The sequence below is a fragment of the Pocillopora damicornis genome, chromosome 10, assembly GCF_964200805.1.
Source record: "Pocillopora damicornis chromosome 10, jaPocDami1.2, whole genome shotgun sequence".
Classification (NCBI taxonomy): domain Eukaryota; kingdom Metazoa; phylum Cnidaria; class Anthozoa; order Scleractinia; family Pocilloporidae; genus Pocillopora; species Pocillopora damicornis.
Window position 1 is genome coordinate 11,392,855 of NC_142679.1, and position 24,486 is coordinate 11,417,340.

General features: G+C 37.3%; 3 protein-coding genes across 3 annotated transcripts in view; 2 read left to right on the top strand and 1 right to left on the bottom strand.

Moving 5' to 3' along the window:
- LOC113669116 (centrosomal protein of 112 kDa) lies at positions 1-19,693 on the bottom strand. Its single transcript, XM_089186164.1, has 32 exons — positions 19,002-19,693; positions 14,855-14,921; positions 14,478-14,595; positions 14,174-14,230; positions 13,645-13,696; positions 13,485-13,533; positions 12,985-13,267; positions 12,191-12,227; positions 11,652-11,716; positions 11,115-11,201; positions 10,451-10,550; positions 9,563-9,681; positions 8,942-9,085; positions 8,727-8,822; positions 7,697-7,755; positions 6,959-7,088; positions 6,546-6,638; positions 6,285-6,344; positions 6,105-6,184; positions 5,843-5,978; positions 5,570-5,677; positions 4,890-4,991; positions 4,209-4,289; positions 4,078-4,122; positions 3,567-3,665; positions 2,891-2,977; positions 2,477-2,539; positions 2,103-2,155; positions 1,789-1,885; positions 1,437-1,526; positions 1,001-1,066; positions 1-411 (listed from the first exon to the last, which is right to left on the bottom strand). Exons 1-32 carry the CDS (start codon positions 19,129-19,131, stop codon positions 265-267), a joined length of 3,000 nt encoding a protein of 999 aa, XP_089042290.1. The 5' UTR covers positions 19,132-19,693; the 3' UTR covers positions 1-264.
- Positions 19,679-24,486, top strand: part of LOC113669115 (fatty acid synthase) — a 22,901-nt gene continuing 18,093 nt past the window's right edge. The window contains exon 1 of the mRNA XM_089186162.1: positions 19,679-21,063. The gene's annotated coding sequence lies outside the window, so the exon portion shown is untranslated. The remainder of the gene's footprint in view (positions 21,064-24,486) is intronic.
- Positions 19,693-21,230, top strand: LOC113669118 (uncharacterized). The gene has a single exon (XM_027185113.2). It carries the CDS (start codon positions 19,704-19,706, stop codon positions 21,084-21,086), a length of 1,383 nt encoding a protein of 460 aa, XP_027040914.2. The 5' UTR covers positions 19,693-19,703; the 3' UTR covers positions 21,087-21,230.

Sequence of the window (24,486 nt, forward strand, 5' to 3'; positions counted from 1 at the left end):
TCATTCACGCAGTGGTTTATAAAATAGATTAAATTACATTAATTTCATACAGTCGTAAAATCACTCGTCATTTACGTTACATATATTACAATTCGCCTTCTTGCGATAGATTTGCACGTAAAAAGGCATGGTCAAAGAAAAGGAAAGCGCTTCTAGTAGGTATAGTGTAGACGAAGTAACAACATTGTCATACAATACACTTTGCTTTGTTAGGAAACGAATTTCAGGTCTCTTTTGTTTCACGACGAGTCCCTTCAGCAGTTGCTATGATTCATCTTGGTCACGAACCGATGATACATTAAAAGACGATGAGAACTGGTTTCTGGTATCCAGTTCTTCCTGTAGCACCCGTGTGCGGGACTGTAACACTGAGATCTGCTGTCTAAGAGATTCAATGGTGTCCTCAAGGTCCTGGTAATTTTACAGGCGAAATAGTAAAATTATTAATGAAATATGAACGGTCCTAATGAGAGGCTATTCCACAACTCACTTGACTCAAAACTGTTAAAAGTCATTAATGATGATCTTATCGGCTTCATAAAATGTAGATTATTTAAAGGCCACTGGAAAAGCTAGAAACAATTTGTCTGTATTCAAGATGCTTTTGGGTAAATCTGATTGATCAAATCCGAGTTGAATTTACTTGGAATTGAAATCCTCTTGAGCGACACTCCTCCCTTAAGAAAAATCAGATTCAGTCGTGGCAGAGCTTCGAAATACATCACCTAACCCTTTAACCCCTTGGGGTGACCAGCATCTAATTTCTCCTTCAGTACAATATCAACAAATCAAGGTTAAAAGAAAAGGGGTATGATCACCAACTAAAGAAGTTCTTGATTGTTGACCAATTTCTTCTTTTCAGAACTTTGGGAAATGTTGAGGGAACAGTGTGGAGAATATGTATTCTGATGTTAGGGTGGAGAGGTTTAAAAGCCACCTAACAAACAGATATTTCCTGATGAGTTATGTTCGAGTCTCATTAAGAAGTGCACTTATTTACCTCTCGAAGAGAAGCCGGCATAAGACCTTTTATTTTCTCTTCATGCTGCAGGCGCAATCTGGACAACTGTGGAGTAAAAAGAGAAAAATAAGTTTTGCTTTTCCATAAGTGAGACCCTTTATTTAGGAAGCCAAACTTTATAAAAGTGACTGGAAACAAGTTCTTTATGTTCGAACCCTCCACCCCACCCCCGCCGCCATTAGGTTCGTCATTCGTGTCCAGTTCTCGTGCATTTATTTTCAGAGGTTAAAGAATCAAAAAGGAAAACAAAAATACATGCTGTAAATTGTAGCTTCGGACAAAAAATTTTGCGTCTAGTATGTTATTGTCTATACCTAGATAATTAAAACGAAAACGAAAACAAAACAAAACAACGCAAGCAAGGCCGAAAGTACACATGCCAATGGAGCAAATACAAACTGCAAATTCAACTTACTTTTTCTTGCGAGTCAAGCTCCACTTGTTGAATTCGTTTCTCTAAATGTCGAACCATTGTTTTTTGTGTTTCTACGTCTTGCTGCAAAGACTGAGGTCATATGGAAAAAAAGAAGGAATGACTACATTGGCATAAAAACCACGAGTTTGTGTCGGTGTGGAGTTGAAGACTTCAACTTGTATGTACATTACCAAAATATAGACTCAAAGACACGGATTTTTGGCATTGGACCAATCAGAAAGCAAAGCAAACAGAAGTGTAACAAGTACCAAGGACGATAAAATGCGCACTGGTTCGTGAGTTTATTCTAATTTACCAGAAGACGGTGTACGAATTTCTCTCATTAACGTACCTTAGCAATTGAAGAATGATGCTTTTTCGCCGACGCTTTCTCTTCTTCGTATTTTGCCGTTGTCTGAGCAAGCTTCTTTTCCAAGTTTGTTCTTGTGCTGTGAACAGGAAACGCAACAAAGTGCAAATAATTGGTGTAACACATAGTTTCAGTTGTTTCACAACCAAAGAATATTAATCTCGTTTTGCCGCGATAACACCGCGTGAACGACGAATTGGAACTGATGACTGGCCTTCCTAAACGAATCTACATATTCTAGGCAAAGTTCCAGAGGACATCATTGATTGCTTGAAGCAGAAGTCAGCAAAACTTACCGGTTGTTCTCTTCTTTTAATTTCTTTATTTCTTCTTCAAGCGTCTCTACAACCTACGATGGACAAACAAAAACACATCTTACCCTCGTTTATTCAGCCTTCGTCTCATCATCACTCACATGTTGGATACTAGACTAAGCAAACACCTATGACTGGATATAACACTTAAGATTGACTGCCACCATCTTTGGTAGTAACTCTTAAACTAGCCTACGTGTAGCCGTACCCTCCCCCCCAGGTGAAACGTTTCACGGGGGGGGGGAGAGTACGGCTACACGTAGGCTACTCTTAACTCGATGGAAATTAGACTTGACCGATCTACGCGGTTTGATGAGTAAGTTTGGTTTGAATACTGCAAGACTTGATACACTAACCTGATGTCCCTTTGAAGATCGTGTTGTATACTCTTCCTCCATTTGTTTTATCCTGTTGTTCGTCTAGAAAAAAAACAAACAAACAATTCTCTCTCTACTTGTCAAAAAACTGTATCAGAATATAGCGGAAAAATAGAGTTCTGATTGGTTTCTCCAACACTGAGCACGAGAAATAAAACATTGCCTTCACCTGAAATCACATGCATACTACAATTACCAGCGCTGAGTAGAGAGTTATGGAACAAGTTCAAACTTTTCAAAATCCTCCTGTACACTTTGTGTATTCTATAACATTAGTGGAGTCGGCGATAGGGGCGTGACATCAGCGATGTCGACCAAAAGTTAGCACTGATACTCCTTTTGGACTCTCCTGGACTAATTTTTCTCTAATAAACTCGAAAAACTGTTACTCACTTTATCTAGAATCTGTTCCATTTCGCTGCTATGTTCGCGCTGTAACTGTAATCTCTGTTGCTCAAGCTGACTCTTGAATTTCATTTGCTGTCGAAATAGAAAGAGCATTTGTTAGCACAATTTGGCCGAAACAAAAATAAAGCTTTTTTCCCTCTGGTTACAGGAGTACCATGAATGCTACAACTCAAATCTATGGTCATTTAGTAAGCGAGGCCCTTCACTTCCGCATAAGCGCACAGACTGGGACCCGGCTTGCATTTCTTGACAACTTCCCTTTTAAGTACAGAAAGATGTTTTTCGTCTTGTCACGAGCGTGGGACAAAGAAAAAAGTCTGATTCCCCAGGAGGAATCAAACCTCAGACCTTCCGATTCCGCGCTCCGATGCTCTACCACTGAGCCATAGAGACTCCACGGTGAGCGAAGTCTATTACGAAGTTCATACGAGACACGTCCTGCATACTGCTAGGCTCTGCAATGTCGATAGCTTAATGTTTGTAGAGTAAGTAAGAGAGACGGTAAGTTTTGAGCTCCCCTTAAATTAGGGGTTATTTAAATCTCTAAAATTTTTCTCCTTTGAGCTTGAGCTTAGGACAATAAATTCAATTGGAAAAGTCAAGCATTATCGCGGCCAAAAAAATGCTTCCAACGATTGTAAATTTCCTTAACACAACTAACCGAGTTTTCATCCTGTCTCTTGAACGTTTGTTTCTCCTCTTCTCTCAACAGGCTCAGCTCCATCAACTGAGTTTTATGCGTTGAATTCGCTTGAATAAGCTAACCACAAGACAGATAAAGGTAAACAAAGATTTGCCAAGAGAAAAAAAATCTATGCAGAGTCACAGAACGACTAAATACAACAATAAATGTGGAAAGTATTTGAGAAAAACGATTGATTTATGATTCTGCATTCAATCCAAACTAATTTCATACTAAAAAATTAAAGCAGACTGTGATTCATTAATAAAGGGGCTTTAAGGGGTAAGTTTCTAAAGAAACTGTGGTGCTACGTCGGTGGGAGAGTATAACAGGGTAATTTAGTATTATCAACTTTAGTGTTATCGTCAGAGCGAAAGACGTAGGGCTAACGCTCGAAACGCCTTGGAACTCTTTACGGTGGCCAATTTTCGTTATCAACTCAGTTGATAATACTTAATTACCCTGTTGTGTTCCATCAAACCTATCATACCTCCTCTCGCAATTCTCGTACTTGTTGCTCCAACTCAGCGATAGTCTGGAAAACAAAATATAAGCAACACTGAGCCTTAAAACTTCATGCCGTAACAGATATGTAAATAGTGAAAGATGTTTCTGTGTTACCTTGGCGTCCTTGTTTGCTCTGTTTCTCGTTTGATTTTCATGTTCAAGCATTCTTTGACGAAGTTTCTCCAACTGTATTTCCTAAAAATGAAAACAAAAAGACAAAAGGGACAAATAATCAGGGCTTGTGCGACAATGCGATCTTATAAATGTTTTGCAAGTCGTTAAATATCAGGGATTATTTTCTATTAGGTCAGTAATAACAAAACGCTTCAGGCCAGCATGGAATATCCAGGACCATCACAACCAGTGACATAAAACACGACTGCTACAGTTCACTGGTAACTAGTACCAGTAATAACTATTCACGAGAAGCGGCGAGGTAAATATCCAGCGATAGCCACCTACACTGAATTGAATCACTGATTTTAACTCATTTATTCCTGCAACGGTCACAATATTTTCGGGTGCAAATCCCACACGAGTCGCTTAGAAGTGAATAGCGAAGAATATTCAGAGTTAGAACAGCCAGTCAGAGCACGCCTCAACGCAGTCCACTGTCTTAGTATATATGCTAATACAGAATAGCAATAAAAATTTTCCGCGCTTTGAAGGAAAGTTGTCGTGCCAAATTCTTGCATCCAAAGCTGTTGTCAATTTGACGAGACAAATTTTACATGATTATGATCTATTCGCGACCGAGTCCACCTAATTATAAAATAACTGGATCATTTAACTAACCCTTTCCTGCTCTTGTTCTTTTAATGACGAGTCCCTTTCTATCTGGTGCGCTCTTAAAGTCTGTGCCTTCTCTTGTTCATGACGAATGTTTATCTCTGCAATCTGGGACAAAACGAAATTTCTTTCACAAGGATGTCGTATAATTTTAGTAACACTCGGTCAAATATTGATTGTGCCACAAATACGTAACGCACGGACAAATTTGACTGCATCATGTTTAAATGACAATTTTCGCCCGAAGAATAGTCTACAGATATTCTATCGCTCTCAGGGTTTCGCGCAGCGCGCTAACATCAATTTTTTTGCCATTGATTTTTTTTTGACTCGCCCTACGGACTTCGCCGCAAAGGAGGTACTGCTCGTAGTCTACCGACGAGACAACAAATTGTGCCCATCAGCATCCTGCAGACGGAACTAAAAGCAATAACACATAACTGGTGTAACTAAAAGTCGTTCTCTACAGATTGATTGAGGAATCTGTCAAATTGCTTTCGTTAATGCTCACATAGAAAGACGCTTCTCAATCCAATATGGCGGCAAACGATTAATTTCAAAATTTTCGCAATAATGAAGTGCCTTGTTTCGTGCTTTTTCAATCACAAGGTCGTCATAAGTTATTAGACTTTCTTCAAATGCCACCAAATTCATCATTCCTCTAACGACCGAACACTCCAGGTTACCTCCTTTTCGTGTTTGATTTTAAGATCATCCAGTTGTCGGCTAAACTCCTTCGCCTGCTTTTCACGAAGGTTCTTTGAGCGAGCCAGGTCTTCCTCGACCTTCTCCATCTGTAAGATTGCAAACAATCAAGAATTTTAATTATCAAGTTTTGGCATAGAACAATGTCATATGTGTGTGGCAAGTAATCCTGAAAGTTGCGTGTCGATAAGCCGTTAGCACTCAAACTTAGCAAGTTCTTTGCTCGTTAATTGCACAAATATTGAGGCATCTACCTGGGCTTTCATCTCATCAAACATCCTCCCCGAATTCCTCTCCACTTGACTTTTAAAATCCTCTAGCGCATGCTCAGCGTGTTGAGCTTGTTGTTTCTGAGCCTCTGACAGCTTTTGGATTTGATCTTCACGTTCTCTGTGAAAAACAATATAAACTGAGGTGTAAAATTACAATCAGGAAACTTAGTAACGAGCCCGAAACAAAACAGCTGAACATTGGCAAAGACGCACTCCAAGGATAGAGCACAATAAAGGGGCTTACTTGACAAGATTTTCCAACTTTCTCATCCGCTTCTCCGATTCTGCCTCGCCTTGTTCGAGCTCAGATTTAATACCTCGAATCTAAAGAAAATAGCACAGACAGTTAAAGAAAACACATGAATAGATGACAAGACAGGTATCTTTTTATTCAGCTCAACAGAAAGCATTAATTTTTATTCACCTTTTTCTCGTGTAAATGTTCTAAATTCAATTTCTCCTGCTTGTGGGCAGATTCTAGTTCCTGTTGATGAAAAAGGATAAAAATTAGATGGAAGAAATTAACGCTAAACGATTGAGGAACAAAGCAGCAAATCTGCTTAAGCGAAGAAGTGCTAAAACCACTGATCCATAAAATAAAAAAACCAGGAACTTAACGTCATCAATGGAAAAAGCAATAAAAACAAACAAAAACACAAAGAGGAAATGTATGTACATTTCTTACCCTAAGCTGCCTCTGTCGTTGAAACTCTGAATCTTGTAGAGCTTGTTTAAGTTGGTTGACCTGTGTCTCCAATTCTGCTATAGTGTCGGTGGCCTGGGAATCAAAATACCTTAATTTTACCTCAAGGAAAGAAGAGGTTCTGCGAGATAAAACATTTCTTGAAACTATCAAACGAGCTCTGTCATGACAACCCTTATCATTGTCATCCCTAACATAATCTGTCCTAAGTCCTTGTACCGTTTCTCCCCTATTTTTTTTAACGGTTTTTCAGGCGAGGCACGCGAGAGACGAAAATTCCTCTTCCTCTCGTTTGTCTCGACCGTTGCGCCCTCCTCGTGCTCGACTCGCACTCGACCCCTTGCTTGTCTCCTCTTCTAGCTATGTTTGTTAACAGTATTACGTAGGTTCTGTACCTTAGAAATCGCTGCGGTATGCTGTTGCTTCATGCTTTCCATACTGGAATCTGTCTTCTTGTTCAACTGTTTGACTACCGTCTTATGTTCATTAATTGCTTGCGAATGATCTTTCTCCATTTTGGACAGACTAAAAACAATACACAGGGGTATTACACATGTTTCATTGAACAAGCACGAGGTCAAAATTACACCACACTGAGCAAGTTCTATTTGCGTTTTAATGGGCACAGGTAAAGTTGATGAACACAAAAAAGAAACATCTCATCCGTTAAATTCAGTCCTCAAGGGCAAGACCCATATTTGTTTTGATGAGGTAGCGGGATTTTATAAAATATTTCACTATAGAACCGCAAGATATATTTGAGGCAACTTTTCGTGATTTTCTTTCTCTTAATTGTTTTAAAAAAGGAAGGCTGTTGTCTTTTGCGACCTCATTGTAAGCTGGCCACAATAATTTTTGTTGTTGTTGCTGAACAAAGAAAGCAATCCTGTAGGGCTTAAGACAGCGTTCACTTCATCTTGTCTTCTTGCCTCTTTAGCGCTACAACTTCAAGCTAACCACACAGCCACAGGAACTTAAACTTGAAACCCACATCGTGTAAGTTCATTTTCAGGGTAAACCAGTACATCGCACTACCATGGATTTACCACGAAAACGTTTTTCATGAAGAGAAAATCTGAGTGACCTTCCCCTAAAACTTCAAGATGAAACAACAACAGCAATAAGAACATTACCTTGATTTTGCCTCCTGCAATTCAGTTGACAAAGATGATGCTTGCTGTTCTAGTTCTTCCTAAAAAGGCAAGTTGAAGCAGAAGAAAAAACTGCTTTAAAAATAACAAGAAATTTCTTTCTTTAGCCACACGACATCATAACGATCGTCAGTGAAGGCAAGTATGATGTTGAAATTGAATTCTGACGGGAAAAGGGGTCCCAAACCGAAGAATCCTAATCAGAAAGATATACCAGCAGGTGTGTATTTTCCTGGAGTGTTATAGCAATAGGCATTCCATGCTTATAATTATACAGTTGTTTGTAAGGAAAGGCATCATAACCTTACACTTTTGTAATCACCAAAAGGTTGTCAAGTCCACTTTAAAAAAATTCCACTCATTTATCAATCTATTCAAAGGTGAAGGTAAGGTTACGTCTGTAATCGAGACAAGTGGCTCATCTTGGTTTAACCCATGGCATGAAGTGACAAGGTGAATTACCCCCCCCCCCCCCATGAGATATGAGATGCTAGTCCATCAAAAGGTTACTTACCCCCCTTCACTAAGCATATCTATAGGCTTTTTTGACAATTAGTACCCATTTACACTCCTGGGTGGAGAGGGGCACTGTGAAAGAACAGTGTCTTGCCCAAGAACACAACACAATGACCTGCCAGGTGCCGAACCTAGACCTGCGACCTGCAGGGCCAGGTTGTTAGAAAAGGGTTTAGCATTAATCCAGGATTAAAAGTTAACCTTGACTTTAATTTCCCTTGCAGTTGAGTTTGTTTAAGAGCTAGAGTTTTGTTGAGTTTTATCTCAATATGACTTGAAACTAAAAGGATAAAAATAGAAAGAAAAACTTCTCTAAAAAGCTGTTAAACTGTATTAAAAATTTTGCACTAACCCTGGGTTACGTTAATTGTGTTTCGAACCCGGCCCTGGAGTCCAGTGCAATGAGCATTAGGTCATTATGTCAGCTAGGATTTCTTTCAAAAGTAGTTACAAAATAAAAGGAAACTAAAACAATTGTGATATCATTTATACACACCTTGTCCTTGGCAAGTTTTGATCTAGAATTCTGAAGTTCTTCTGATTCCTGGGTAAGTTGTTGTACTCGTGCTTCTAACTCCTGAATGACAAGTCTCTGAGCAGAAGAGAATTACAACAAAACATTGGGAGAATCAGCGCCATGCAATTAGATTATGGGGCAATACAAGTGGAATGGTTTCACAAACAGTTTGCTATACAGGTGTTTGTACTTACAGTAGTACTGTTCTGTTGGTTGTATTCTGTCTCCATTTTTTGCAATCTCTGATTTGTTTCGTCCAGCAATTCTTGAATGTTTTGAGTGTGTTGCTTCTGCATCTCAAACTTCTCTTGCTCAAACTCAGCCACCTTGTCATTCAACTGAAAGGGGTCAAATTTATTTGTGTTTTGAACATCGGGCTAATTAAAATACCAGCTTTGAGGTTAGAAAAAAGGAGGGACAGGGTGAAACAGAACAAGCAAACAAAAAGGAAAGAGTCATGGTATTTTTCTTTATTTGTTTTTTTTGAAACCCCACATATTTCCTTTGCTTGCTTTGCTCACCAGTATTTCCACTTAAAATCAGTTATCACTGAAAGGATCAGAGGTGTAGACATCTGGACACTTCTTTTTTTTAATCCACTGATTCTAAATTTCATGAATTTTATTGAATATCATGTAGCACTCACTATGCTAACACTACTTTTGATAGTAACATTAATAACTAACTTGCATTCTGATACCATTCCACCAACTTCAATTAAGTCAAGTACAACACATCAATGTCCAGAAAAGTTTGCGAGACAGTGCAAAGCAATTTAATCATAATTTAACAGTATTATAACAACACTCACTGACCTTCTTCTCAAAGTCATGTTGTGCTGTTTCACCATTCTGCTCTGCAAGGGTCTTTAACTCTGCTAATTGGGCATCTCTTTGTTCCTTCATTGTCTGAGCATCTCTTACAAGCTGGGAGACTGAACAAAGTATACCATAATCAGCATCATTGTGTATACACATGTTTGTATCTTTCATATAGTTTATGTACACTAAGACATGCATTAGAGTGAGGTAAAATTATAACTACAGTGATAATGTAGGGGATTCAATAACTTTTTCCATAAGCAGCTGCTGATAGTGTAATAGGCTGCAGTGCCTGGAAAGGGGCTGTAAGGCAAAACCCAAAAGCCTGAGCCTTCTTACAGGCAAAAAAAAACAGCAGTAAGAGGTCCTATAGGTGGTGGTAGACTGCAGGTACCTGGCTTTTAACAAAACCCCTGTAATTGTCATTGTCACTCATGTTACATATTAAATTATCTCATACTGTGAGGCCAAATTTCTCAATTGTGTTACAAGACAAAGATGACCCAAACACACAATATAAAAATTCTATGGGCTGGTGAGCATATGGCCAGGTTATAAGTCACACGGTCATGTAAAAATATACCTAATTATACACTTTACTGCTTAAATATTCCAAAAATATTTATATCACACTATTCAAAAGGTGTGCATAACATAAAACAATGAAGTTTCATCTGGTTTACCCTTTAAACCCTACAAATGACCAGCATCTAATTTCTCCTCACAGTAATACTGGTGAATCATTCATTAATATCAGGAGAATAAAGGAAACGATCACCAACCTAAGAAGCTCTGATTGCTAAGAACAGTAAGGAAAATATGGATGTTTTACTTTAAGGGTCATTGTATTATTTTGAGAGCATGTGTTGCTTCCTTCCTCACCTTTCCTTTCCTGTTTCTTGGCAGCTGCTTCCATTTCAGTTATTTTGTTTCTGTAATGTGATTTCACTTCCTCCAACTCCATGTTCTTTCTATCTAGAATCTAAACCATGGCATTTTATAACAAAAACACCATATTAATAAAAACAAACCACAAAATGATACATACAGAGCAACATATGATTTTAAGTTTGGCTGCCACCATCTACCACCCAGGTGTTCTTTTGAAACTATGGTTTCCACAGACACTGGTTTTCAAAAATTCTCTGACTTCCCCCTCTTAAAGAAGTAAAAATTTACCAAAACAAATTAATACAAAGGGTAACAAATTGCAATGGTCTTTAGCCTCCCTTTAGAAGTGTCCATCCTTTCCAATGAAATATTCTATTAAGCAAATTGCAATATTTAATTCAATAGCATTCCTATTATGGCCCTCACATAAAAGACTAAGAAAATGGAAAAAAAATTTTGTCTTCTTTGTAAAGGAAAAACATTGATGTCATCAAAGTGGTGTTTCAGTTTTTCCTAACTTTGATCAAAATTTCAATTTACCTTCTCAAACTAATTGAAAAAAAAATTCCCTGACTTCTCCCTGACCTTGAGGAATGTTCTATTTCCCTAACTATTTTCTGACCTGTGAAATGACTAAAAATTTATTTCAGAATACCTTTTGAACTGCAACATCATGTTGTTGCTGAAGTTTAAGTTTATCTTCATGATATTTGGCCTCAACCATCTTTGTTCTTAGCTCAATCTGCCAAAAATATATATATATATATTTTGAGACTGAGTACACTTAATCAGTCTGCAATCTCTTTACAAAATGCCAAATTTAATAATATAAATTGTAATAATTGATCCTCTTCACAGAAATCATGCTTCAGATAAATTGCCCATTTCAATACAAAAGTGATGTGAGAGGAGTTGGTCCAGAAAACTCATGCTACTCTCTCAACCAATCAGATGCAGATCAGATAGGGCAGTTTAGTTGTTTTCAGTTTGAGTTCCCTTTGGTTTTGATGGAATCACTCAGTGATTCAGATTATGTATTAAATACAACTCTTTCTTGGTTGCTGCTGAGAATTTGCTGATATATCTGCACAAAAGCTCATACAGTAATTAATAAATTTATTAATTCAAGAGGCAATAAAAGTTACATATGGTGATGGCTCCTTGGAGTGAGGGAAATAAAAACAATAATTACCTCTCTGTCACTGGAACGATTGAAGCTATGGTCTTCTCGCAAAGTTCCATTTAAAGATGATATTCCTTTATAAAAAAGATAGTGAAAAAATTATCATAAGAGACTTTCTTCAGTTTTCAGCGCAGTAAGCAGTGAGCTCTGTAGTACAACAGACAACAGAACAATCCTTCTAGGTTCATTTCAAGGCTGCAATCACAATATTATTTGTGTTCTTGGACTGGATACTCACAGCACATACATCCAATCAAAAAACAGAAACAGGTAGCACTTGATAAATGTCTGTTAAGGAAGGATCACAAAAATGCTTAGGGTAACCTGGGATACATATGAATTACAAGGAGTGGGGAATACCAAGGTCCATAGATGTTTATCTTCTCTGTTAGGTGATTTGTGTAGTGAGAATCAAAATAACAAATTTGATTATCACCAATTTTATTCATCATCATGTAATTTGGTTTTAAAGAATTATAGTGCTTGACAAGAAGAAGTGAAAGAGGAGGGAAAGTTGGTCCTTACACCAAGAGAGGAAATGAACGTACCTTTGGTAAACCCATTGTAGTGATTTGTTTTTGATGGCTACAAAATAAAGAAACAAGAAATATAATAATAATAGTCCACAGTTTTCTTGGACCAGGACAAGAAAAAACGGGAAAAATTAATTTAAAAATCAGAAATATTGCATCCCTTAGAGAACATGACAAGAAAGCTTCAATGTTATTTTCTTAGAGTGTAAATGTAGAAGGAATTTTGAAGGAAGTGGGTAAGTTTCTAAAGAAATTGTATCGCTGTGTCAATGATAATGTGAATTGGCCACTGTAAAGAGTTTCTAGAGCTATCAATTCAGGCATTAGCCCTTTATCAGAGCAAATAACCATGAGACATGTAGATTTAGAACTTTTCCTTCATGACAATTCAGGCATTAGCCCCTTATCAGAGCAAATAACTATGAGACATGTAGATTTAGAAGTTTTCCTTCATGACATTCACCAACTGACTGATTTACAAAAGGTTCTTACCATGAACATACAACTATTCCAAGGGACAATTTCTGCCATTCATTTGTACAGTGATGTAACACAGCTATTTGATCGTAATGGAATGACATCATATCACTTCAAGACTATCATTTATCGTGTAAAAGCTTTAACTGAACATCCACATTGTATTATAGGGGCCAGTTGCTCAAAGGGCAGATAATGGTATAAAATTCAATGGATAAATTGCTATCCAGTGGATAGGTATAAACAAACAATGTACTGCGCTATCCACTGAAGAGAGATTTATCAGTGTTAACAACTAAAGCAAGGTCTATGTGATAAAACATGTGACTCACTGGTGACGTAGAAGGATACCCTGAGTCGGTGTGCTGATATTCTGATGGACTCTCATAATGCCGACGAGGTGGTGGGGAAATGCGACCGCCATATCTTGACTCTAGAATATCATCAGAGCCTGGGTAGCCAGAAGACAGTCTTCCCTTGTAACGTTTTTCCTCAAGTGGTTGATCAAATCCAGGAGCCACTTCATAACCATTTTTCTCCTCTCTGCTAGAAGTGCTGTAAGTTGTGGATCGTGGCCCAGTGACTGGATTTACACCACTAGTAGTTGGCAACTCCCTGAGAGCAAAAATATGGTTTTTGACAATTTTCTCAAATTCTCTTTACCCCTTATGTTCACATGAGACCATATAAACAAGGAAAAAGTCCTCTATTACTTAAATACAGAATATTATGTGAAAAAGTCTTAGCCAACCAAAACCTATTTATTAAAAGGTTCTCAGAGAGAATGTAAGTAGTTTTTTTTAAGGCAATTTTTTGAGGAAAGTTTACACACCTTCTTGAAGTAGAGGGGATGCTTCCTGAGATATCTGAAAGAGCACTTCCTGAAAAAATTAAAATATTAATTACTTGTAAATATTAATCATGTGATTTTCAGTTGAGTAAGCAGCTTATCAAGAAAATCAATTTCAGTTTATCAATTTTACTTCAGATACCTGATGAACTGGGGATTTCTCTGAGCCAATCTGGTGGTTTATGACCAAATTCCTTTCAAATAAACAAAAGAAAATTATAGAAATTTGAAGCACATACATGTAAATACATGACACTTTAAAATCAATATACAAAAATCAAAATTGCAAATCTTATGTCTAAATTTTCCCAGAGAAGTTTTAACTTCAGACAAATTTTTTTCTCAACAACAATTTTCATTTAAAATACATAGAAACCATATTTTCTCTACTTTTTTGCTTATATTACAATGAAGTTTCTTCAGTTGAGGAAACAAATCTATCTAAAATTGATAAATGCCAATTTTATTTTTCCTTCCACTTCTACTCATTCACAACTTAGGTAAAGAGGATACGGAAGCTGAGGAGCCACCTAAGCAGAAATTTTTCTATCTGAAGTTTAAATTTAACTGCCACAAATACACCACGTAAACATACAATCATTTTTTTCCAAAAACTGTTGTATACTTCAGTACAGATTTTATTACACTGAAGTTCAGACAAATAGGTATACCTCTTCAAGTTCTGCACTGGCACTTCTCTTTTGTATAGGTTCATCAAGATAAATGGACTGCAAAAAGGTTCAGATATCAAGTGGTGAGTGATTCGTCCATTACATTTATTGTTTTAACATTTTATACTATTGTTTTAATTTATATATATTTGGAGCTGTCTGATTTACATTTTGTGGGCTGAGAAGCACATACTTACATAGTTTACGTACCATAGATAGCCTTTCTGATAAAAAAGGTTGTTTGATTTTTAACAAATTTCTGGTGATTGTGAGTCACAGTATAAATATGTGTACACTTATGTACCATGTATGATGGCAAAGTTTTGAGTGGTCCTGCCTCAGGTCGTCTGGTAAATGGTTCCTCTAACAGGTTGCGTTTAACCATGTGGAGCAACAACTGAGCATAAAGGTTGCGGTTTTTCCTGTAGGAAGATTATCAACACACAAAAGATTTAGTAGGAGACATCGAGTTTGTTTTAGTGTCTACTATTTTCACCAAAAAAAATTATTAGACAAAAAAGTAGGACATCATTTCCACTTTTCTGCATCAAATTTACAATCATGTAATTACAGAAAATGTATAAATTTTAAAGTGTTTCTGAATACGAAGAAATGTAGGAATTTCATTTGTCCTTAATTGCTATACTCTCAACTCAATCCTTTTATTTGCAGTCAACTTACCTTCCACTTGTTCCTGGACCAGGAGGCTCACACAGTTTTTTAATCCATAGTGCAACTCTTTGCCTCTCTGAAAATAGTGAAGTTTTAAGATTTCATGTCAAAAGGTTGTTAAATGGAACACCAATGTATACCGTAATTTCCGGTTGATTACCCGCACGGCCGATTACCCGCACCGGCCGATTATTGCATATGGCGAAAAAAAAAGTCAACGGATTACCCGCACCGGTGGATAACCCGCACGTTGTTATTCAACTTTTTCGGTGGCGAAAACGTGACATTAAGGCGATACATTTCAGTCTTTCGATTCAGACATGTGCACAATTCTGTGTCAATATTAGCTTATACTTTATTGATAAAATTATACAGTGAAAATTGAACAGTAAAATTATACAGGGCGAGTGTTAAAAACTTGAATGATAAAGTAAGTTCAGTTCAAAATCCATTAAAATCTTCATCCTCAGTGTCACTATTAAATAAGTCCATTAACTGCGCATCGAGTACAGGATCCAGAATTGCGGTAGATGTTATTTGTTCATCGTCACTGATGTCGGATGTCTGAGATGCATCATCGTCAGTGCCACTTGCAATTCCTGCTTTTCTAAAACCATTCTTGATGGATGAAACTTTTACAGCCTTCCAAGCTCGCACAACCCAGTCGCAGACTTCGGCATGGGTGGCCCTCCTCATTTTTCCTGTTTCGGTAAAGGTATGGATTCCCTCTGACATCCACTTCTCCCACTCCTCGCGAACATGGTTTTTGAAGGAACGGTTCACAGAAATGTCCAACGGTTGTAACTTTTTTGTAAGGCCTCCAGGAATCACTGCGGTGGTTGTTTTGTGCTCCGTTCTGTAATTGTTTCGAATGCCTTCATCGATGTGTGCGCTGAAACTGTCGAAGATAAGTAGCGAAGTTCTATTAAAGAAGGACACTGGTCTGGCACGCCAAACTTTCTCACCCCAGACAGCCATTCCATCTCTGTCCATCCATCCTTTCTTGTGGCAATGGACCACCACACCGTCCGGTAGATTTTCTTTCGGCATTGTTTTGCGCTTGAAGATTACCATTGGCTTGAGCTTCTTCCCTGATTCTGAGCATGCAAGGACAACAGTAAAGCCTGTTTTCTCATGACCGGTGGTTGACACAGGAATAGTTTCAGCTCCGGTTGCATCAACAGTTCTGGAAAAAGGAGCATCAAATGACATTGGGACTTCATCCATGTTGAAGACACGATCTCCTTGGATTCCAAGCTCCTCCTTTCTTCGCAAAACAAACTGGTGAAAGTTCGCAACCTTCTCCTCCCAGTCATCGGGCAGTTTCTGGCCCACCGTGGTTCTCGCTCGCACAGACAATCGATGTCGGCGCATGAATCTGCAACACCAGCTCGGACCTCCTACAAAATCAGCAACATTCATTTGCTTTGCTAACTCTCTCGCCTTCAGTCGGATCATGACGGTAGTGACAGCACGGCTATTTTCTCTTTGGCTGACAATCCACTCCTTCAAGGCATTTTCCAATGCGGGAAACTTTGCGATACCAGTCCGGCAAGTGCGCTGACGTTTTGGTAGTTTTGCCATGACTTTCTTTTTCTTTCGCCAGTAACGGATCATGGATTCATCAATTTCAAATTCTCTTGCTGCTGCTCTATTACCGATTTCATCGGCAAGAGTTATTACTCTAAGCTTATAATCAAACGTAAAACTGTGACGTGGGCGTTTCACAGCAGGCATTTTAACTTAATTGGTGACTCGTGGATACACTTATCGCGAATGATCGAGGTTTATAATTCTTATTCAGTCAGTTACCTTTTTATAGCATGTAGGAGCGTAATGAGCAATATCCATTGTTCATTTGTCGTTAAAATACTTTTTCAGCGCAAAATTAGTTAAGTTTCGCACCTATTATTTTCAACATTCTGGTGATGCATTTGGGATTTAAAATTACTGTCGGCAATTTCTCAAAAAAATCGATATCTCCTGTTCTACTGGGCCTAACAAGTCCCTTAAAACGGGAAAATTCTCTTTAGCTCAAGCTAGTGAAAACTGGAAATTTGTTACTGATGCGCCGGATATCCTTGGATTATTTTTGTCACCATCAAGGTTTTGTTTTCACGCGTGCCGATAAAAATTTGTTTGTCACGCAACTAATTATGCGTGAAATAAACTCGAGTTGGCATCATGTTTTCGTGCCGCTTTGTGGCACTTTTGATACAATAAAATTCATTTGAGAGGTGGAAACGCAGGTAGGTGAGAAATTTTTTCAATTCAACTTCCAGAAGAATTTAAAATTGTCACATAACCCGCACCTCCCTATTACCCGCAGTGGCGCGGATTTAATGCAAAATCAACAGATTACCCGCGGGTAATCGACCGGAAATTACGGTAATTAATCATTCTTTCCTGAAGAAATTAAAGGGAAACCTTATATGCAATTTTCATTTTTCTCTAAAAATGGAATAATAAATATTTACCTTCAATTATCATTCTCAATAAGGCAAAAGAAAAAAAAATCCAAAAAAATTTAAGTCAGAGAATTCCAATCCCATTGAAAAAATACATAACACAACAGATTCATTTCTGCATTATTTGGTAGGAGATGAAACTGATAGAACACTTCTATCAATTTCTATTCATCCCATGTTTCCCTGCTTTCTTGTATTTGATTGTCACATTAATCATTCTGTATAAACTAGCCAAACTTTACTGATATCTTTAGCATACATATACACAAAATAGTAATTTATAACTAAATTATTATTTGAATCAAAGTTGGTAAGACTTTCTAGCTGTTTAGTTAAATTGAGTTAATCATTAAATAGATTGATCAATAAATGATGAACCAAGAAACATATATTGGCAAGTTGAACCTGAAATGTCACATGATTGAAAACTGTATAATGTACCCTAGATTCTACACATTTTGCAGATATTACATAGTTGGGTATGGAAACAAGAAACCACCACGTTGATTAAAACCTGGTAACCATGACAATATTATTACCTTCACATGTGAAGATAGAGATGGTACATTGACAATACCTGGTAGAGATACCGTGTTTTGAAACAGGAGAGTTTGAGGTATCACATCAATATCTATATTATAAACATTAACATTAATCCTGCAACTTTGACACAAGCATATAAATCATAAGCAAAATCCCTTTACTATATCCTTGGTATGTTGACTGTAGGCATATTCAGAATGTCTCTATTTTTCAAATTTGTTTCTTATCCTAAGTAACATATGGTACATCTGTAATTAAGACTATGAATGTTATGCCGCTTGTGAGAACATAGTCTAGGGTGTAAGGGAACAGAACAGCTTGTTATGATCGGGAAGCAGGCCTAACAAATTTCTGCCTTTCCTATGAAAATAAAATTGCTATTGGTTCTCGTTTGGGGTTTTTTGCTTCTGCTTGTAGTCGACCAATTTACAGCTTTGTCTAAATGAAGTAAAGGACAAAATTGATTTTTATGTCAAAAAGGAAGTAAGAAATTTGTCACACCAATAATTAACACTCTTGATAAGCAAAACCTGGTTTGTTCTGAGAGTTAAATGCCAATTATTCTAGTTAAAAAAAAACACCAAAATTTTCTTGAGCAGTCAGAAAATAAATAGGTCATTAGGAAAAACCAGTATTTAGAATGAAATATCTCAACAGAAGTTGGTGTATTGATTCCCAATTTTTAAGATCACACAGAGAAATCAATTCTAATTTTAAAATTACGCTGAGAGCGAAGGGACTTGTTCAAAGAGGTTCCTTCGTATCTTTAAGACTGATAAAAAAATTATCTTACAAAGGGGGAAAATATTTTTCTGATACTTTTGTAACGCAAAATCGAACCAAGACCTTTTGTTTAACTGAATAGCAATCTGCTGAGACAAAAAAACCTAGCGATCAACCAAGTGTCTGCTGACAGAATGTTCAACGTGAATCAACGGATATGCAGTCTAAATCAACTCAGCACCTAATGTTGTTGTTATTGAGTTAATCCCCGTGCATATGAAAAGATTACCAAGCCCTGAGTGCATGCAACAACTATCACATCATTTGATATGTTTTGTTTTCAATTTCATAACAAAAAAATATACAATTTTGTTAAATCTACGGATGCAAGGTTAAAATTCAACTAGATATTTAAGCTATACCTGATTTGTGGGGCAGCCGAAGTACGTACGGTTTCATTTCATCGAGATATCGGTCAAACATTGAGTCTTGTCTTTCACTAAGCGATCCTGAATCGAATCCACTGAGCTCCCCGTAACGATGAGATGCCATCTTATCAGTTGACTTCAAATGGCTATAGGCGATAGCCAACTTTAACTAATTAAAAGATTAGAAACGTCAAATCGAGCAGACTAGTCCGTGAAGCGCAGCAGGTTCCCTGAATATCACTAGGTGGAAGTTTTTTTTACGCTGGGATCTGATATCTCTTGTTTCGTTTGTATCCTTATTTTCATTTGAGCGGAATAAAATCCCCCAGATAATGGTCCCGTTAACAATAACATCTGTTTATGCGTCCATAAATTATAAATGAAGTTTGTAAAAAGCGCCAACGGTTGAAACAAACAGAAATCGAAAGTGTAGGGATCGAGTAAAAGTAGCCTGGGAACGAGTAACATATTTTATTGTTTCGGAAGTTTTTGTTCTTTATTTTTCCTTTATTTGATGGATCATTTTAACCAAAAAAGCATTTGGGGCACGATTCACTGGCATGGAAAATAACAAGAAAAGGAATTTCTTGAACATTTTGAGATTTCGGGACAGTTTCAACAGTTTCCAAAGTCACGTTTCCACGTTCTTTGTGTTCAGTTGTATTTTCCCCGTGTAAGCATGCGCTCACAATCAAGATGGCGGCAAAACTTCAAAAAAACTCTCACTTAAAACTAATTTTCGCTATGACACAAATTCGGGAAACAATTGAAGCACTTTGCAACGTCCTAAGCAACCATTCCAATACACAGGTCTCTGCAGAAAGTTTTCGCTTGGCCAAGTTCGATAAAGATGAAGCAACAGAGTCGCTATGGCTGACACTTCGGACAGTTCTTTCTGTGGACGATTTAGAACCCGAATCTATCAGAAGAGATAACATAGTGAGTTTCTGTAAGCATAAGCTGTTTCACAAAGGATATCGAGTGAAGAAATTTTACCAGCTCCCAGAAGATATGTCTTGTGGCAGCAGGGAATTGATGTTAGCTCTAGGCTGGTTAATTGCGAAGGAAGATGTCATGTCTGCCTCACTGACAAAGCTGGAGCCGGTGGTTTTTGAGGATCCTCCGTTGGACTCGTCTTTGTATGAAAAGATTCCCTTACCTAGAGGACTAGATGCTCTTTCAGAACTGAAAAATAAAAAAGATCATAACAACGCCATTGATCTTGCTGAAAGTTTAATTTTCAGGTACAACAAATTACACTCTTCGTTGAAAAGCCTTTTGGGTGCAAAGAATGAACACGTAAAAGTTATCTGCAAGTTACATTCAATACCAAAAAGCTCCAAGTCTCAAAGTTCTGGCCATTTTTCATCACAAGATATCTACTTTTTGCGTTACCCAAATGAACTTGAAAAATATCAAGAGAAGCTTGAATGGTTTTGTGGCTATGCAAAGGCTCTTATTTGCTGGTCTTTAAATGAGCTTACATTTTGGAAATGGATGGAGACTGTATTGGATGGAAAAATATCAGATGAGGGAGCAAAGGACACTGATGTACAGAGTGATGATATTCAACTACAACAGCAGTTTTCACCAAGCAGTGATTTGCAACTTGCCAAAGGGCATCAAGTAACACTTTCCCAAATCTTGCACGCTCAAGAACCAACCTACAGGAAAATTTCTAAAACATGGAAGAAGATCAAAGCAAGTCTTCAATCTTGTGAGGAAGGACGAGCTAATTTAGCAGATGCATTATCTTTGCTTGATAGTAAACTTTTGTCAGAAATAAGAGAACTTCAGAAATATTCATTGAAGTGTCAGAAGAAACCTAAAGCCAGAGGTTCTGTTTGTTTGAGAAAATTAACTCAAGGAGAATCCAATAAGGCATCAAGGACAACCAAAGAAACTGCAAACACCTCCATGGCATCAGATGAAATATCAAGGTTGCAACAAGAAAAAGAGGCACTTCAAAATGAACTCAGAAGCTTAGAGGAAGTACACAGGAAAAAGATGTTGCAAATTTGCCAGGTTCGGCAAGATCTTGTCTGTATTTCCCCAGGTATGACAACTAATATTATGTAACTTGATTCATGTAGATTTACTAACAGAAGGGGTGGTTATGGTAAAATCTAACACTGAAACTATTAATTTGCAATGTTACACCCCATTAACACCAGCAAAACATGTTTAGTTATAATACCAGTCAAAACATCAGATCTAGCAAAGTTTTGCTGCATTGGCAACAATACACACTGTAAGGATTTTTATCCTATAATTACGAAAAAAGGTAAGAAACTTTAAATTAATTGCATGAAAATTCCTTTGCTTCCTCTTTTCCTGATGCTCAAAACTCATTTTGAGCATCTTGATACTACACTTGAACATCTTGAAAGTGAACTCGAGTCTGGAACATCTAAGGTTTTGAGAGGTGAGGATCAAGAATTGAGTTTTGATGATCAAGTTTGATGGGAATGTCAGCTTACTTTTTGCGGTATTGTAAACCAGGTTTAAATGAATGAAATTCAGAAACAGAGAACTGATAGGCTAAATTTTCCATGAGATTTAGTAGTCAGTCAGTGTGCTAAATTTGAAGTTGGAAAAACATCTGTTTAAGCAGCTTCTATGAAGAACACAAATTAAAACCATGGTTAACAAAATGGCTTTAAAGCACGATAAAGCTTTGGTGTGAATGTGGTATTATACTGAAGATTTTGAAATGCCAATATGAAAGGAGGCAAATATATAGGATGTGGTTATTTGTTATAAAGACTATTGAGAAAAATTAACAATTTTCAAGGCTATGTTTTCCACTTTGGAAAAGGAACAAAAAGGAACAAAATAATAATTAGTTCTCATTCCACCCTGCCATATTTACCCTCTTGGTTTTTCACCTCATTGCTTCCTTTCTTCTTCTTTGCTCCCTTTTAATACACCTCCTTCTGATTCTCCCCTCTTCATCTAAAATAATATGTGTTCCCAGGACTGTGTCTTTGTCAATGTAGATCATGTCCTTAGGAGGATCCCTCTGTAGTGTACATGTGGTTGAGTCTGGGGCTTACTCCAAAAGAAAATTTAAAACTGGATGCCAGCTTGTTTCAAGTTTTAAAATATAATGGCAACAGTAAGATTCTTCTATAAAGGTTTTTCTTAAGCATAATTAAAAAGCAGTTCTCTCTTACCTTGTCACTTATGTCTAGCTTGTAAAATGAATTTAACTTATGACCAAAATGTAGCACATAGTGCATTACTCAGACTCTGTGGCAAGGGAAATTTGGGCTGCACTTGCTTTTTGTTGAATCAAAGATACCTTTAAGGTAGGACTGGTAGCAATACAGAGAAAATTTAAAAGAATCTGTGGACTTATTTCTATCCAAACACCTCTTTAGCTTTGCAGTTCCACTGAGTTTTGATGCCTTCACAGTTGAAATGTGAATGCCCCATTCAAATATTTCCAAGAGCCCTTCTCTTTGAAATTGCTTTATTGATTAAACCTTTGCTCCAAAGGTCTCTTTCTCAGACAATAAGAGATGACAGAGTTGGAGGACTAAGAGATAGTTTTGGTTCACATTGAGAATTTCCTATCAAGGGGTGTCATTCTTTGACGAAAGTAATGATAGGAATGCAAAGAGTAATCTTGAAATTCAGGTCTTGCAAAGGTCTATGAAGAAGACCGATTTGAGTTTTGTAAACAAAAGAATTCCAGAAACCCTGCTTAATTTGGACTATCCATTGGCTAAAACCCTGATTTTGTTTTACACGTATATGACTAGCTTTGAAACATAATCTTGGTAGGAGAAAGGTCAAGTAAAAAACTGTGGATGTAAATGAAAAGCACCCGGGGAGTTGATGAGCCAAGCACTCTGAAGTGAACCGTGGTCTGTACCGTTTAATCCATTCTATATGTTGGCAAAGCAGACCTAAGTTTTTCATTCAAGAAAGAAATGTACACAAGCAATGATTTTCCTGGTTCCATTAAATTTTGTTTCCCCGCACTTAATATTGTTTGTGTTAATCGGAAGATACAGTCTGCTGCTCGGTAGTCATGGTTTGTTCTTTGCATGAAATCATGTAGTTTAAAAGCTGATTGTCGTCATGGAATATGGATCAGGGAAAAAAAAAATTTTTATCGTGTTATGCAAGTACAGAGCAATATTTACAGAAATATTATCACTTTTAACTAAACGCTTAATAACCGACACAGTTCACTCGTCTTTACGTAATTCATATGTACGTTGATACTCTGATCTTGTATCATTGCTAAAACTTACCCTTTCTCCACAAGAGGAGACATGTTCGTATAAGAAAAGCTGTCTAGACAAAGTGTACTTTGTTAGTCCAAGGGGCTCGTGCACCTCAGGAAATTGTCCGCCAGCTGTGTGAACTTTTCTTTTCGAGCTCCTTGGTGGCACGTCTTTAATCTGTCAGGGCGACTTTGCGCTACAAGTATCCTGATTATATGCAACAGTTCTGTCACTTCCGTTTTCTACACAGCCTAAACTCCCTTTCGCCTTATAGCATTATGTGATAACGGCTTAGAGCACGCTTCTCTAGCTTTGCCCAGAGGAACTGAACTTCTACGCAGCTAGCGCGATAGGGAAAGTATACTTCAATATGTTTTCGCTTCTCATGGTATAAGAGAGTGAATATGTTTGGAAAACACAGGGGGACTTAAAAATCAAACTTTGACGAATGTTTAAGGCTAAACTAAAGAAATACTTTCCATAAAAGTGATCCCAAATATTTGTTTCTTTTTCCATTTAAGTGCTTTTATTTTGGTTTGCGTTGAAAAAATGATAAAGAACATGTTCGTTGTATTAATCGAGAGAACTTTCGCATTTTATCAATTTATGTTTTCGTTTTGCTGTCCTCGGCATTTGAAAGTTTTTCTTGTACTGGCTTTGTATTCAACACCTCCAAGCTTTATGAACATGATCAAAGGAGCTGTTTGAGAACCATCAGACGAAAAACCAGACAATTGCAATTGGATACAGACATTCACTTTGAAATAGCTTCTGCTGTGATCCATTAATTTTTAACATTTTACAAACCGGTGTCACCTTTATTTCAACGTTTTTAACGATAGCAGCGAGAACTGATCATGTTTTCCACAACTTAACGTGTAAGAAAGGAGAGTAATGTATTCTCAGCGTAGAAGAAAGTGAAAACGTTGAAGCTAGACTAGCAAAAAGGCTACGAAGAAATTGTAAAGTACGTAAGCCCAAGATATTAACGGAGTTCAACGATGTTGTCAAGTGTGTATTAAATCGCACCGCAAACATCTTGGAAAAAAAAGATAACTCTATTCATGCTTTAACTTAAATAAAAAAAAGTTCTTAGTTATAGAGAGTAATTTTGCCAACAGTAGCTAAATTTAACCTGATCTTTAGATCTTTTAAATGTAGAAAGCATTGACTCCAAAATATCAGCATTTTCCCCAACAATAACCAGGAGATCATTGATCAGTGTGCACGTGCTGGCCACA

Excerpts from the sequence above, each read along its gene's own strand:
- LOC113669118 (XM_027185113.2), top strand. The coding sequence starts at position 19,704 with ATGGCGGCAAAACTTCAAAAAAACTCTCACTTAAAACTAATTTTCGCT.
- LOC113669116 (XM_089186164.1), bottom strand. The coding sequence starts at position 19,131 with ATGGCATCTCATCGTTACGGGGAGCTCAGTGGATTCGATTCAGGATCG. Across the intron at positions 4,123-4,208 it reads GAGCAAACAAGGACGCCAAG|ACTATCGCTGAGTTGGAGCA; the intron begins GTAACACAGAAA and ends TTTGTTTTCCAG. Across the intron at positions 1,527-1,788 it reads ATCATTCTTCAATTGCTAAG|TCTTTGCAGCAAGACGTAGA; the intron begins GTACGTTAATGA and ends ATATGACCTCAG.